The sequence below is a fragment of the Pipra filicauda genome, unplaced genomic scaffold (genome assembly GCF_003945595.2).
Source record: "Pipra filicauda isolate LSUMZ 115617 unplaced genomic scaffold, ASM394559v2 scaffold4_size7858003_pilon, whole genome shotgun sequence".
NCBI classification, from domain to species: Eukaryota; Metazoa; Chordata; class Aves; order Passeriformes; family Pipridae; genus Pipra; species Pipra filicauda.
Window position 1 is genome coordinate 6,544,073 of NW_024104643.1, and position 13,121 is coordinate 6,557,193.

At 43.7% G+C, this 13,121-nt stretch overlaps 1 protein-coding gene across 1 annotated transcript in view; it reads right to left on the minus strand.

Annotated features, from left to right (window-relative positions):
* TOP1 (DNA topoisomerase I) overlaps positions 1-13,121 on the minus strand; it is a 65,558-nt gene that overhangs the window by 15,699 nt on the left and 36,738 nt on the right. Inside the window, exons 4-8 of the mRNA XM_027732456.2 lie at positions 10,907-11,033; positions 10,269-10,327; positions 7,457-7,552; positions 5,535-5,610; positions 4,539-4,636 (exon numbers count right to left, since the gene is read on the minus strand). Of these exons, the coding sequence (XP_027588257.1) occupies positions 4,539-4,636; positions 5,535-5,610; positions 7,457-7,552; positions 10,269-10,327; positions 10,907-11,033 (456 nt within the window). The remainder of the gene's footprint in view (positions 1-4,538; positions 4,637-5,534; positions 5,611-7,456; positions 7,553-10,268; positions 10,328-10,906; positions 11,034-13,121) is intronic.

Here is a 13,121-nt window from a genome sequence, read left to right on the forward strand (position 1 = left end):
TATGAACCAATACAATTTTAAGCTCCTAATCTTCATTTTATTACTGTGTGGGTATGAGAGTATGCTAAAGAAAATCAGCAGGCAATCAGTGCTTTGCCAGGTACAGGCAAGAACAAATACTCAATGCAATGTCACTATTTAATTCCTTTTTTTTTTTCCCCTCCCGTTTTTTTTCAAAAAGCACAATCATGTCCATGAACAGAACACCTTGGGTCACAGGTTATCTGATGACACCATATTCCTCACCTCCCACTTGCTCCTCTTCTTGCAAAATCACAGAGCTGAAAATGCTTAGATCTTAAGAAAATGAAGAATTTGGCCCTGTAAAGCAGCTGGGATCGTGCCAAATTAGAGTCAGCTGTGATCTAACATCAGGTCCAGGATGCCTGCTCAGCAAAGTCAAACAATGTGGTATATTGTGCAGCTGCTTTCAGATGTGGACAATATGCCATTAAGGGCAGAGATAAAGAAACAGATGTTCATTTATGACCTAAATGAGAACAAAGCTGCTTGGACAAGAAAGACTAAAACCTGCTCTGATATTTTAAATTCACTCCAATTCTCTGGGTAAGAAAAGCACACTTGAAGAAGAACAGAGCAGCACAGAAAACTGCACGTTTGCCTTAAAGGACCCCTATAAAAACACTTTGCAAATGATACTTTTGGTATCATAACACAGCAAGGTGGGCACCACCAATCCCACATTCCAGCTGGACAGGGTCAGCAATTCACCTGCAGAGAAAAGGGTCCCACCAGTATGGTCCCTCTGGCTCCCAGTTCCCTGTGCCTGAGCCGCTGCCTCCACACTCCTCCCCTCCCTGCTCCTTCCACGATTACCTCAACATTACTGCCACATGCTGCTGGCATAGGATTCCCTGCTGGGAAAGGCTATTTCACCTTAGTGATCAATCAACTGGAAGACCATTAACCTGTCACAGCTTTCAGTCTCTGAATTGCCCAGACAACTTTGTTGAGCAGCCATGACAATAATAATAAAAAAAAAAAAAAAGAGTTTAAAGCTTCCATCTAATGTCAGCCCTATGGAGCAGCAGCCCCATTTCAGGTGCCACAGCAGAAGAGGAAGGATGTGCATGTACCACCTGCCTCTCAGGAGCTGTGATGCACAAATACAGATTGCTTCATCCCTACTGAGATAAAAGTCACTGCACAGAAGATAAACACTGCACGGGGACAAGAGTTTCTGCCAGAAGACACTCAAAATGCTTCTCTGGTGTCTGTACATCAGTAATTTAGGAACAGCATTGTGTGGCACACAGCAGTTGGTTACAGTTAGAAAGGTACCATCTTTGACCACAGCACTGGACATGATGTTTTCTGACGAGAAGCACAGAAACATCTTTAACAGCAAAGTGCCCCATCCCAGCTCTCAGCACTGAACTGCATGTCAGACTTCACTCCCCGGCTGGAAAGAAGGCCTGAGTAAACTATGTTGATATAAGAAACCGATATTGACACGGATTCCAAATATTTACATTCCTAATGATTGTTGTGTTTGGGTTTTTTATGTTATTATTTTTATTAATTAGAAGCTACAAATCCAAATGTTTTGTCAAACAAAGACTTAGGTTCTCCCACTCAGCAGCTCCTTTCAGCAAAATAAATCTAAAGCATCCACCTCTCTTCCCAGTCAGCATTTTATTCTCTCTGACAATGAGTAATTTTATTCCAGTAAGAACAGAGTAAGGGGATCATTCACAGTAGTTACTACTTCTCAGGTCAGGTTTGTCATTCTTGCTTTTTAAAATTTATTCCTCTGGTACTTACTTGATGAGAAATTCTGTACCTCTATCCCTTCCTGTTCTTTTATGAAGGACATGTGTAAATGGAGTACTAGAAAGGCAGCAGTTTAAACAGACAGCTGAAGCACACTGTGCCTTTTGGGAAGTCTACAAATGGGGTGGCTTCTAAGCCCCAAACTCCCAAAAAGCATGCCACAAAAAGACCACAAACCATTGCCATTCCCAACGTCACCTCCCTAAACCTCATATATAAGCATTAAGACAAAAGGTAAAAGTGAGCCTCTGGAGTTCAGCCAATTTTTCATCCTCATTTAGTATCAAACAGAAAAAGTGTAACAGCACCACTGCCCTTGTCAGCTTCTGGTTCTAAAGCAACATTCCACAAATGATTTTGTGGGAGCAAGAAGAATGCTGCTTATTAAGAAAGCTGCCTTACTGCTGAATTCAGCAACAACTGTGCTCATCACTCATAGAGGTTCTCCAATTCAATCCCATATTCCCATATCAAACCTGCCTAAAAATGCCAGGGTGGCTCAGGAAGGTAGAGCTGGGGAAGATTTTTCAAGTGGAATGAAAAGAGAGAAGATTCATAGGAAAGGACAGAATATACCTCAGGGATATGTTATTTCAAGGAAATGTACTTGCTGTAGCACAAGGTGGGAGAAGTGCTCACGAGGGGCACTCCTGGATCTCACACTCCTCACTCCTGGATCTCACACTCCTCACTCCTGGATCTCACACTCCTCACTCCTGGATCTCACACTCCTCACTCCTGGATCTCACACTCCTCACTCCTGGATCTCACACTCCTCACTCCTGGATCTCACACTCCTCACTCCTGGATCTCACACTCCTCACTCCTGGATCTCACACTCCCCACACCTTGATGGGGTGTGAGAAGGAGCTGAAGGAGCTGCACACGGTGAGGAACGAGGGCAAGGCCTTGGGCTCATCCAGCATCAAGGATGCACAGAAGGGGGGAGGAGAGTGCTCCAGGCAGCAAACACTTGAGGAAGCAGCCAAAAAAAGGTATCAGGCGTTCAGAAAATTGACTCAGATGGAACATAAAATGCCCTTAAGAGACACAAGTGAAGTGCAGATGAAACCCTGTCCAGCGAAGACACGCTATACAAAGCTGCAGATGGATGACAGGAGCATCAGCAGAAGGATGCAGCTTCCTAGTGCCAAATTTTGCAAAACATGCTTTCCAAGGCAGTTTTCCTCAGCAGAAAGCACAAACTGCAGAGCTTAACACAGCTCCCAGGCAGGTGAGGGGGGAACAGCACAGCTCTCAGTAAAGGTTTGCTGCTCAAGGATACAGAGCTGGGATAACAGAATATTAAGTTAGACAGAACCAGCAAGGGCAGCTGAGACAAAGCCAAAAAGACAACGGATCATTAAGGCTTAAAGAGACCTTCTGTAGCTTCCCACTGCTTCATGTTCCTGTCGTTTGTTAAAGCACATTAAAAATATGCTGTCAAAGGGACTGAGAAAAAATGGGATTGCTCAGGAAAAAAACAAACAAACAGGGAACTTCTGGGGAGGGCTTGAACCCCAAATTTCTAACAGAGTATACAAATATGAAAAAGATGCAAGGACTGATGTTCTGAGGAAGCTGTGACAATAAAAGAGAAATATGCAAAACTACAGACACCACAGAAGATTCTTTTCTTTTTAAAGATGAAGCGATAAGAGTGACAAGAAAGGGGTAAAAGACTGAACCTGAAAGGATTGAAGAAAATTGTAAAGACATTTCCCAACACCATAGATCTGTTAAAAACAGCCCAATGATCTGAGAAAAGAAAATGCTCAAGGAAACATCATCCCCAAAAGGTCATAAAAATACAATACAGGAGTGCAGAAAACACACATGCTTTTGGGAACTACATATGCATTCAACTGAGGGAAGTACTAAAGCTGAAACTTCAAAACACACAAGTAATAGCTTCTCAAATCCAGCAATAACAGCTCAAATGACTGTGGAGAGTTAAAAAAATCCAGCAGGTTTCTTACACAGAGCACTACTGATGCAGCACAGGTCTGTCTTCCAAATGAACCACAAAGTTTAGATTTATTTTACATAGTTTCTAAAAAATAAATTTAAAAATGGGCGAAAGCACAACTTCAGTGATGTTACTTTAGGATATTGGGCAAGACAGGGAGTGTTTTCCACTGAAAACTTATTTTCAGGATTCATTTGCCAAACAGCCTGAGCTTAACTGGTCACTTGACTGACTTTCATTTGTGTGCCAGCAGCAGGAGCAGTTTTGAGGGGCACAGTTGACACCAGGCTAGAACAAAAAGGTGGACACCCACTCATGCTGTACCCTCTATAAAACACAGACAAATTCTACCAGAATACTAGTTAATATATTTGCACCTATTAATATATTCCTGCTGACATCCCCAAGCCTACAAACCTTCATACTGCTCTGAAGAGTGTCAGCACGGAGCAGGTTCTGGGCACAAGAATATTGGTATCTGATCATTATAGGCAACCTCTACATGACACAGATAGGGAAAAAAAACCATGAACAACCCCACAGAAAACTGACTTTCTCTTTTAGGGATATCAAAAAAGGTATTTCACTTCTACTTCAGAGGATGAACATAGTGAATGAGATATTTATTTAGAGCTTACCAGAACATAAGCCAATTATTCAGAACAAATCCCCATGAATCAACAGAAGAGAAAGCCAGATGTGCTTACTCAGCCAGCATGGGAGGTACAGGGAGGTGCAGGTGCAGGGGGAGCCTACAGCAGTGACATATAGTTACCATTTCCATTTCTGCTCCTCTTCTTTTTTCGGCTTCTTTCTCTTGTCCGCATCAGGGACTTTCTTATCTTTGCTTTTAATTTTCTTTGCTTTGCTGTCCTGCAAAATGCATAAGAATCTGTTAGTACGAGCTACTGTCTTTCCCCACTCCCTGAAAAGATGTGTTAAAACTAAAAGACTGTCTCTTGGGCTACATAAGTACTGAATTCCTGTGGCTTCACTGCATAAACGTGCTCTTAGATCATCCCATTAAGTCAGTGTGCTCATGTCCCACTTCAGCTTTAAGCCAAATTCTTTTACTTTACACTTGGGACATGCTAAGTGCACACAGCCAGTTTTTCTTTCCCACCTGATAAGGGGCAAGTCTGGGCCATGGTAACAGGATTGCTTAGTTACAGAACCTCCCTCCCTGGCCTGCACTGGTGTGTCTGGTCTGGCACACTGTGAGGTGGCTTCTGGGATTATACTGGTGTCTGCTCAGTGTAGAGGCACCTCCTTTGAAGGGAAGGGAAGGTGCCAGGAGGTGCCTGTACCATGTGCCTCCAAGGGTGTCTTTGCTAGACGTGGAGTGCAGTTTTTAGTCTCAAATCATTGCTAACCTGTCTTTTGCAAGTCCCTCTCCAAAGAAATTTCTTTATGCATCCTTCTAATCTCTGTTTCATCTCCTCTGCCTCTGAACTGTGCCACATCACCAGTGCAATCACCACGTTGTTAGTGAGGTGCCTCTGTCCTCTGACAGCTGCTTAACAGAAGGACTGTGAATTGCCTGGAACAGGCTGGAAGTTCATATCCAGGAGGCATCTTCTCCAGCTCTTGTTTTAAGAGTAGGAAAGAAAGTTTCCCTGACTTTTTGTACATTTTGTATATTATGGTTCATCTGCCCCATAGGTGGGGATCTACCACATGCAGCTGTCCCAAATGAAATTCCCCCTGCTCTGTATAATTCTACACCAAATAGCCTGGCTTTTCTTGATCATAAACTCATCTTTCATATTACCTCTTCTTCCTCTTGTTTCCTTTTCTTTGCTTTCTTGATGTCTTCTGTTTTGATTTTCTTGGGTTTGTAGTCAGCACTAAGAACAAAAAGACTTGCTGATAAAAGCAATCCATTTCCCAGTACAAATAATAAAGAGAAGTCATACATATACAAAGTTTGTGTGCACAAGTTCTCAGTATTTCTGGCATGCATAATTTCTAAAGAAAATCATTTCATGTCCCACTCTCTCAGAAGACTCAATAATCCCCATCCAGTACAACAGCCTACAAAACCTAAATCCATAAGCTGTTACTGTCAATACCTCTCCATAAGTTTCAGATGCTGAAGCAAACACTGTCCTTGATAAAGAATCAACTCAAAAGCATTATCAGCCACCCAGTGATTACATGGGATGGGATAAATGGGTAAAACCTTAGTGGCATGATCTATCCCAATTCTTTTTCCAGTCATCAGTGTGGGATCTACCCACAAGGCTCACCTTTTGCATCCCCCACTAGTTCAAACAATAGTAAAACTGACTACTGGCAAATTACATCATCACAGAAACACAACCTAATTTCCAATTACATTGGAAAAGACTTCTGAGATCACTGAGTCCAACCCATGACCAAACCTTGTCAACCAGGCTTGGCTGTTGCTTGGGAGAAGAGCCTGACCCCTACCTGGCTCCACCCTCCTGTCAGAGAGCTGTAGAGGGGGACAAGGTCACCCTGGAGCCTCCTCTTCTCCAGGCTAAACAACCCCAGCTCCCTCAGCCATTCCTCACAGGACTTGTGCTCCAGATTCAGCTTCCTTACCAGCTGCAATAGGAAGTTCTCTTCCTCACACTCCAGAAACCTCCTAGACTGGCTCCTTTCTGCTGTGTTGTGTTTCCAGTAGATACCCAGCAGCTTAAAGTCTTCCACAAGAACAAGGGCTGATGAAACATCAGCCAGCTGCTTATGGAATAGTTCATCCACCTCTTCATCCTTGTTGGGAGGTCTATAACAGACTCCCCCCAGGATATCTGCCTTACAAGCCTTCCCCCTGGTTCTCACCCATAGGCACTTGACCTTATTGTCACTGTCCATGAGCTCTATACACTGAAATCTCTCCCTAATGCACAGAGCCACCCCAATGCTTAATCTTTCCATTGCAGACATGAGATGGGAGGACACACAAAACTAAACAGAAGGCATCAAATGATTACACAAAAGAAAAGATGTCCCACCCATCTTTCTTGGAAACTGAGACATACCACATAGGGACAGAATGCCACCATGGTTAAACCCTTCCCACCCTTTAATCCCTCACTGCTAATTAAGTCAAACTATCTGAAGAGCTGGCTGGACACAGTGACAGATCACAGCAAGATGTAAATGGGCCTGTATTTCACTGGGTAGGTTCCTGTATCAGGCAAACATCATGTGTGCTTTTCTCTTGATTTAGAGACAACAATTCTCACCATAACTCATGACATATTCAGACTTCAGGCAAACCATGCCAAGAAGTGCAGGCAAACCTCCCCCCACCTCCAAACAGGTTGACAATGCATTTTCTGCCTCTTGTGCAGTTATTTCCTTGCCCAACAGAAACCACTGCAGCCACTTAGCTACACTAACACCTCACTTGCCCACATTTCTGTTTTACAATCTTCATCGCTGTCCTTATCTGCCTTCTGGGTTTCTTCTTTTTTATTTACTAGTTCTGCAACATTTCCCAGCACCATCTGCAGAAGCAGGTAATGGCTTTTTGCCTTGCACACCACAAATACCATCCCTGCCCTGCTCAGATAACCTGTAGCAGCATAAGGAGCCTGGTCTCAGACCTGCAGTCACCCAGCTGAACAAGTTCGTGCTGCTGACCTGAAATCCCACCTGCTGCCTCAGTGTTCTCTTTTTGAAACTAAACAAACATCCAAGTCACCATCACCCATGACTTACTCATCATCTTCTCGAGGTCTCTTCAGGGGTTTGGAGTCCTCTTTAGGAGATGCATAAAACCCATCATCATCTGGTTCATCTTTAATACGTGGTGGACTACAGGGAGAAACAAACAAACATGGTTCTAACTTCAAAGAGGATGTTTCTTGGAAACCAGCAACAGCTCAGTTTTTAAGAAATAATCTTCTGCAAAATGGGCATGTCTTCCATGGAATGTGCTGCCATCTTAAGACCCCAAGGACCTGGGAGGTGTCATTCTCTGAATACTCACAGGCACTGTAAAGAGTCATTCAATACCTATTGAATTGCCATTTCTAAAGCAACATCAATTTCCACAGCTCAGAGTTCAGTTTGTTTCTTTGAGGTTTTCAGTAAAAGCAACTGTAGCTTCCAGCACTTTCAAATACACTTCAAACCAAAATGCATGTGTGCACTCAAATATAGGATGTTACTTAGTTTCAACTCAGTATCTTTACTGAGCCTTCTAAGAGAGAAAAATACTACTGCCTAAACAAAGGCTTGAAAGCTATTCCCTGGGATATTTTCGCAACTAAATATTGAGGCATGTGAAAACCAGAAAAGGAAACAAAGATTTGGCAAAGTTCAATTGATCAGTCTCTCTTTACTGTCCAAACTGTGGGAAGCAAACAATCCTGTCCCTTTCAACAGACCACAAAGTTAGGCTCAATGTTTTCAGCCATAAGGTCCCAAGACATTAGTAAAACAAGAAGAAAAACCAGAGTATGAGTGCAAGAGAGACTACTCCCTTAGACAAACTCATTATTTCTAAATTTCACAGAAGCATTGCACTGATCTTCATAAAGAAAAAGATGTCTCAAAGAGTCCAAAATTACGTCTTGAAGCACTTAGTGCCATGTTGGGCTTCCTTACTCATGTTCCATCAGCAATTTCTATATCAAATGGACTCTGCTTCCAAGTCAACACGCGGATTTTGCAACTGGATGGAGTGGGAGAAAAAAGCAGCAGCATTTTCAGCTTCACAGACCACAGGCAGCAAGAGGCATTCTGGAGTTTCATGTCAGCTGGCAACGTGTCCACGAAGCAGAACAAGGCAGTTTGCTCCTGCAGAGCTCTAAAGCCTCTGCAGTGCTGGAAGCTGCAGCCCAGGGGAGAGAGATACAAACTGCTCTCAGAAACCATTTCTGTTGCATCGCCTGTAATTAGCTAAGACACGAGTCTGCAGCACGGAGACAGTTGCAAAACATCCATGGAAAAAGAGGTGTTTGTCCCATCTAATGTATTCTCCCTTCCAGGCAGAAATGTAGAACTACTGCGTGTAAAGTTGCCAGGAATTTTATCTAGTCTATTTTAACACTGAAATACTTTGCAACATTTTGTAATGGGGGAAAATAAAATTCTGTGAAAAGAAAGGAGATGTATGACCGAGCTGAACCTTGCCTTGCATTGTTTCCAAGGCTGTAACATTGCTCATCATACCAAGTCCTAAGGAAGAAAATCAAAACCATGTGAGTGAGGACTTTTTTTTTTCTGGAGAACTTGTAAAAGAACATTTGGGCAGGAAAAAAAGAAAACAAATACTTTAATCTTAGCCAGCATTTGGCCCTGAAGAAGGCACAATTGTGATGGCTCCTCCAGGCTTTTCTCAAACACATGAAAAATTGCTCTGGGACCTAAAGAGGAATCAGTTACCTTGATAAGGGAACATCCAATGTCCCCGGTGATATTGGCACAATTGTGCAATTCTGCTGAACAGCAAAGGCTAGAAAGCCATTAACTGTCTGCTACACCATGAAACACCTAAATGTCATCACATGCTACTTCCAGAGTATCCCCCCAAGGGCCTGGAGATGGCGCCTCTTCCCTGTGCCAAGCCCAACTCCTTCCTTTGCATTTTTAAATAGGAGCAGGGAAACGAAACAGATGGAGGAACTCATGTCAAAAGGGCACGTTCAAAACACAAAGAATAACTAACAGGCTTGGACCAGACAGGTGTCTTCTCCCCACCTCTCTGCATCCACAGAACATGCTAAGACTGGAAGGATTTTGTTTGTTTTGAAATTTTTTAAAGTGATTAATAAAACGAGACACGTGACTGAAAGCTTTTCCTGACTAGCAAATCTGGATGTCTGCACCCACCATACCACTGACATTCAGTAAGTCAGTGGACTGGATACAGCACCTTAAAAATTACCAGTGGTTGCATTTAAACAAGTCACAAAGATCTTGGTCAACTATTAAGAAAAAAGTACTCTTCTATCAATTACTTACTTCAGGTTTTTAATAAGACCACTTAGTAATGACTGATAGAACACCAAAGTCCAGGAGACTATTGCAGGAATTTAGTACTAGAGTAGGACATCTGTGCATTTCCTGAGGTACTTCTGATTTTACACATCAGTCCTTTCCCCTCACTCCTTGCAAAGGCTTTACAAGGCAGTCCCATGCAGCAGAGGCAGTCTGGACTGGCTGTGCTGGGCCCTGTCTCCAGCAGACTGCCTGCAGGGGACAACTCCAAATTTCACCAGAAGTTCTTTCAAATCCAGCTACCAACATTCCCACAGTTCAGTCTGTCCTTGGCTGAGAATTCAGCTCCTTAACACTCAGACAAACCCAGCATGCGTGGGCAGACACCAGGTACCCCCCAGCTCCCACCTCCAGGTACTGGGTGAGCAGATCTACCAAGTCCCATAATTGAGAAGAACATACATATCTTCTGAAGGGGTTAAAAGTGTTCAAATTTTTCCCAGGACCAAGTGAGAGGAGTCAAACACTAAGCATCTAAGAAAAGTCAAACTGCAGCTTTCTGCAGATCACAGGCCTGATTTCTTACCTGGAGAAACCATTTTCCTTTTCCTTCTTTATTTTTATATCACCTGAAGATGATTTCATCTGAAAAACATAAAAAGTAGAAGCTGATTAGCATTGCCCAGAGCACTTTATGTTTTTCCAACATACAACACAGGCAGGGTATTTAATCTGCAGAAGGAACCAAAGGGCACTGTGACCATGTTCATCCCCTGTAGTCCGTAGTGACCTACATGGACAGACCAAAAAGGCAACATTTTCTGCAAGTTTTAGTCAACTCAGTATATTTTGGCCCTCCAGTTTCTACAGCAGATTGGAGTTAAGTATATAGTTTGTCCTTCCGTGGACTGAATGTGATCTAAGATTTTTCTGCCTTGTCTCTGAACCAAAGCTTGGCAAAGTGAAAAGTAAGAGGGGAAAAAATGTGGAGCCAGCAGACACAGCTCCACTGTGGAACTGTTTCCACTCACAATACCTGCAGTAAAGCCCTTACGAGTTCATATCTAGCACTCCACAAAACAAGGGTCTGGGTAAGCACTGGGATAATTCTCTCCAGGTTGATAAAAACTTGGAAGTATAAGCTACATCTAACCCACCGAGTTTGTACCACTCAGCAGCTTAAGCCAGACCCATCCTCTTGTCTCTCCCACAGGAGACACCCACCTTCTCTTCCTTTCTCTTCTCCTTGTCTTTATCTTTGTGTTTGTCTTTGTGTTTCTCTGAGCTGCCATCTTTGTGTTTGGTTTTCTCCTTGTCTTTGTGTTTCTTTTCCGAGGAATCTTTGTGCTCACTGCAAGACAAGAGAGCATGTTTGCAGAGGGGAACACAAGGAGATTTGACTAATACAGGCAATTTCCAGCGGTAAAGAGTCACGGGTTTTGATGATTACAAACCCTAGAAAACAAGGGATTGCCTTAACAGGAAGATCCACCACAGTCTCCTGTCACCCATCATCCACTCTCCTTGGGAGAAGGGGAACAGGAGAGGAACATACCACAAAACCACAGCTGCCAAGCCTCTGCTCTGGAAAACCCCCATCAGCCTGGACTGCTGAGGAAATCCACAGCTGCAACACTTAAAGCTCAACACTTTAGGATAAATTCCCACTGCCTCTGCTTTCCCCCTTTCTCCTGCTCCATGTAAAAGGTCACTGGAACAGAGCCGCCAGTCCCGGCAGTGCCCGTGTCAGCTTTTGCTCAGACAACAGTTTGTCATTGTAGCAGCTCTCATCTCTGGAACTTGAAGAGAAAACCGCTGATCTCTATTATTCCCAAACAGATGGGAAAACCAGAGCAAACAGGATATGTGATGTCCTTGTGTTTATGCAAAGTCAAACAGAAAAGGCAGGAATAATGCTGCAGTCCTCAGCCGGAGCTCTTCCATCAGCTGTGCTCAACACCACGGCCAGCCCAGCTCTGCCTGGCTGAGACAGCCCCATCCTCGTGGCAAGAGCCCAACAAAGGCGTTTCCAACTGAGAACTGGTCTGCTGCTACTCTGGTGTTATGGATAACAGCACTGAGAGTTGAAATGCCTCAATTTTTTAGTCAGAATAGAGGAAAAAACGCCCCCAAGGAGAAGAAAATCAACCTTTACTATTTTGCTTCTACCCCCTTCTGATTTTTGAGACATGGGGGTAAATTCGCATCACATTTCCAAGCTTTCCTTATCAACCAGAAAGACACATACATGGCTGTTTTCAAACAAAAGTGAGGTTTCTCACAGGATGACTTTGACCCTTGAAGCCAGAAAATGAGGAAACGTTCTCAGGAGACTCCGGATAGAGACGTCAAGAACTGGCCACAGGGATTAGCAGCAGTGGTATGGATGCCAAGCAGCAAGCCTGGCACTTCTACAGGCCTTCGATACACACTTATAAGGTTGTGTGGACTTGTGAGGTCACTCTGGGCTTTAGCAAGCCAAAGGCATGGTGTGAATCAGTGTGGACAGGCACCAAGCAAGCTGCCTTCCTCACGTGGGCTGCTCACAGTCTCCCTCCTCAGCACCTGACTCCCATCACTACTGTTCCCTGGGACTCCCTGCTTCTCCTCCGGACCACACAGAGCTGTACAAAGCTTTACTAGAAAAAGGCAGTTTCCTTGTTTCAGTTATTTCAACGCTCAAGTGCAAATCCAAACCAATCTGGGTGAGCACAGCCCTGAAAAACAGCAGGCCTGGAACACCGAGTAAGAGCATGATTTTTAAAAATTATACAGTCTTTGAGACTTCGTTCTCTCATAAAAAACAGACTGCAAAGGGTTGGATGTTCAAGGGCTACAGAGAACAAGTAGCACATTACCCTGCTCCTGTAAAGCCTGAGTGTGATTAAGAGCAAGGGAATCACAGTCACAAACACACCAACCCACACCCAGCTGTGCAGCTGCAGAGTGAAGTCCTATGTGGATGAATGGACCTGCCAAAGGTTTAAATAATTCAAGCTCAGAGTAGCTTGAATAATAACACTCCAATAAATATACACTGAATAAATTGATAAACCCACTGCAATAAATACACACGGGCCTTCCAAGGCCATGCAGTGAAAGCACGAAAATCCATCTCTGAAGGAAATCAGTACATTCACATACTGTATCACATTAAGAGATCAGCAGGAGGAGAAACCAGCTTCATTTTAACTCTCTAGCACTCTCTTCATACAAGACCGTGAAAAAATATCTAAACATCAAGTGACACTCCAGAAATTCTTGCAGACAGACACACAGCACCACATGTTGCCTGTGAGCAAAGACTCAACAACTGCAGACTATTCTTGCCCAGCAGATCGTGTTGGGCACAGTGTGCTCAGGACATGTGGGGACATACACAGAACACCCTGACACTGAGCTGGGAAATCCACGCTGTGCCTGCTCAGATTTGTCATCC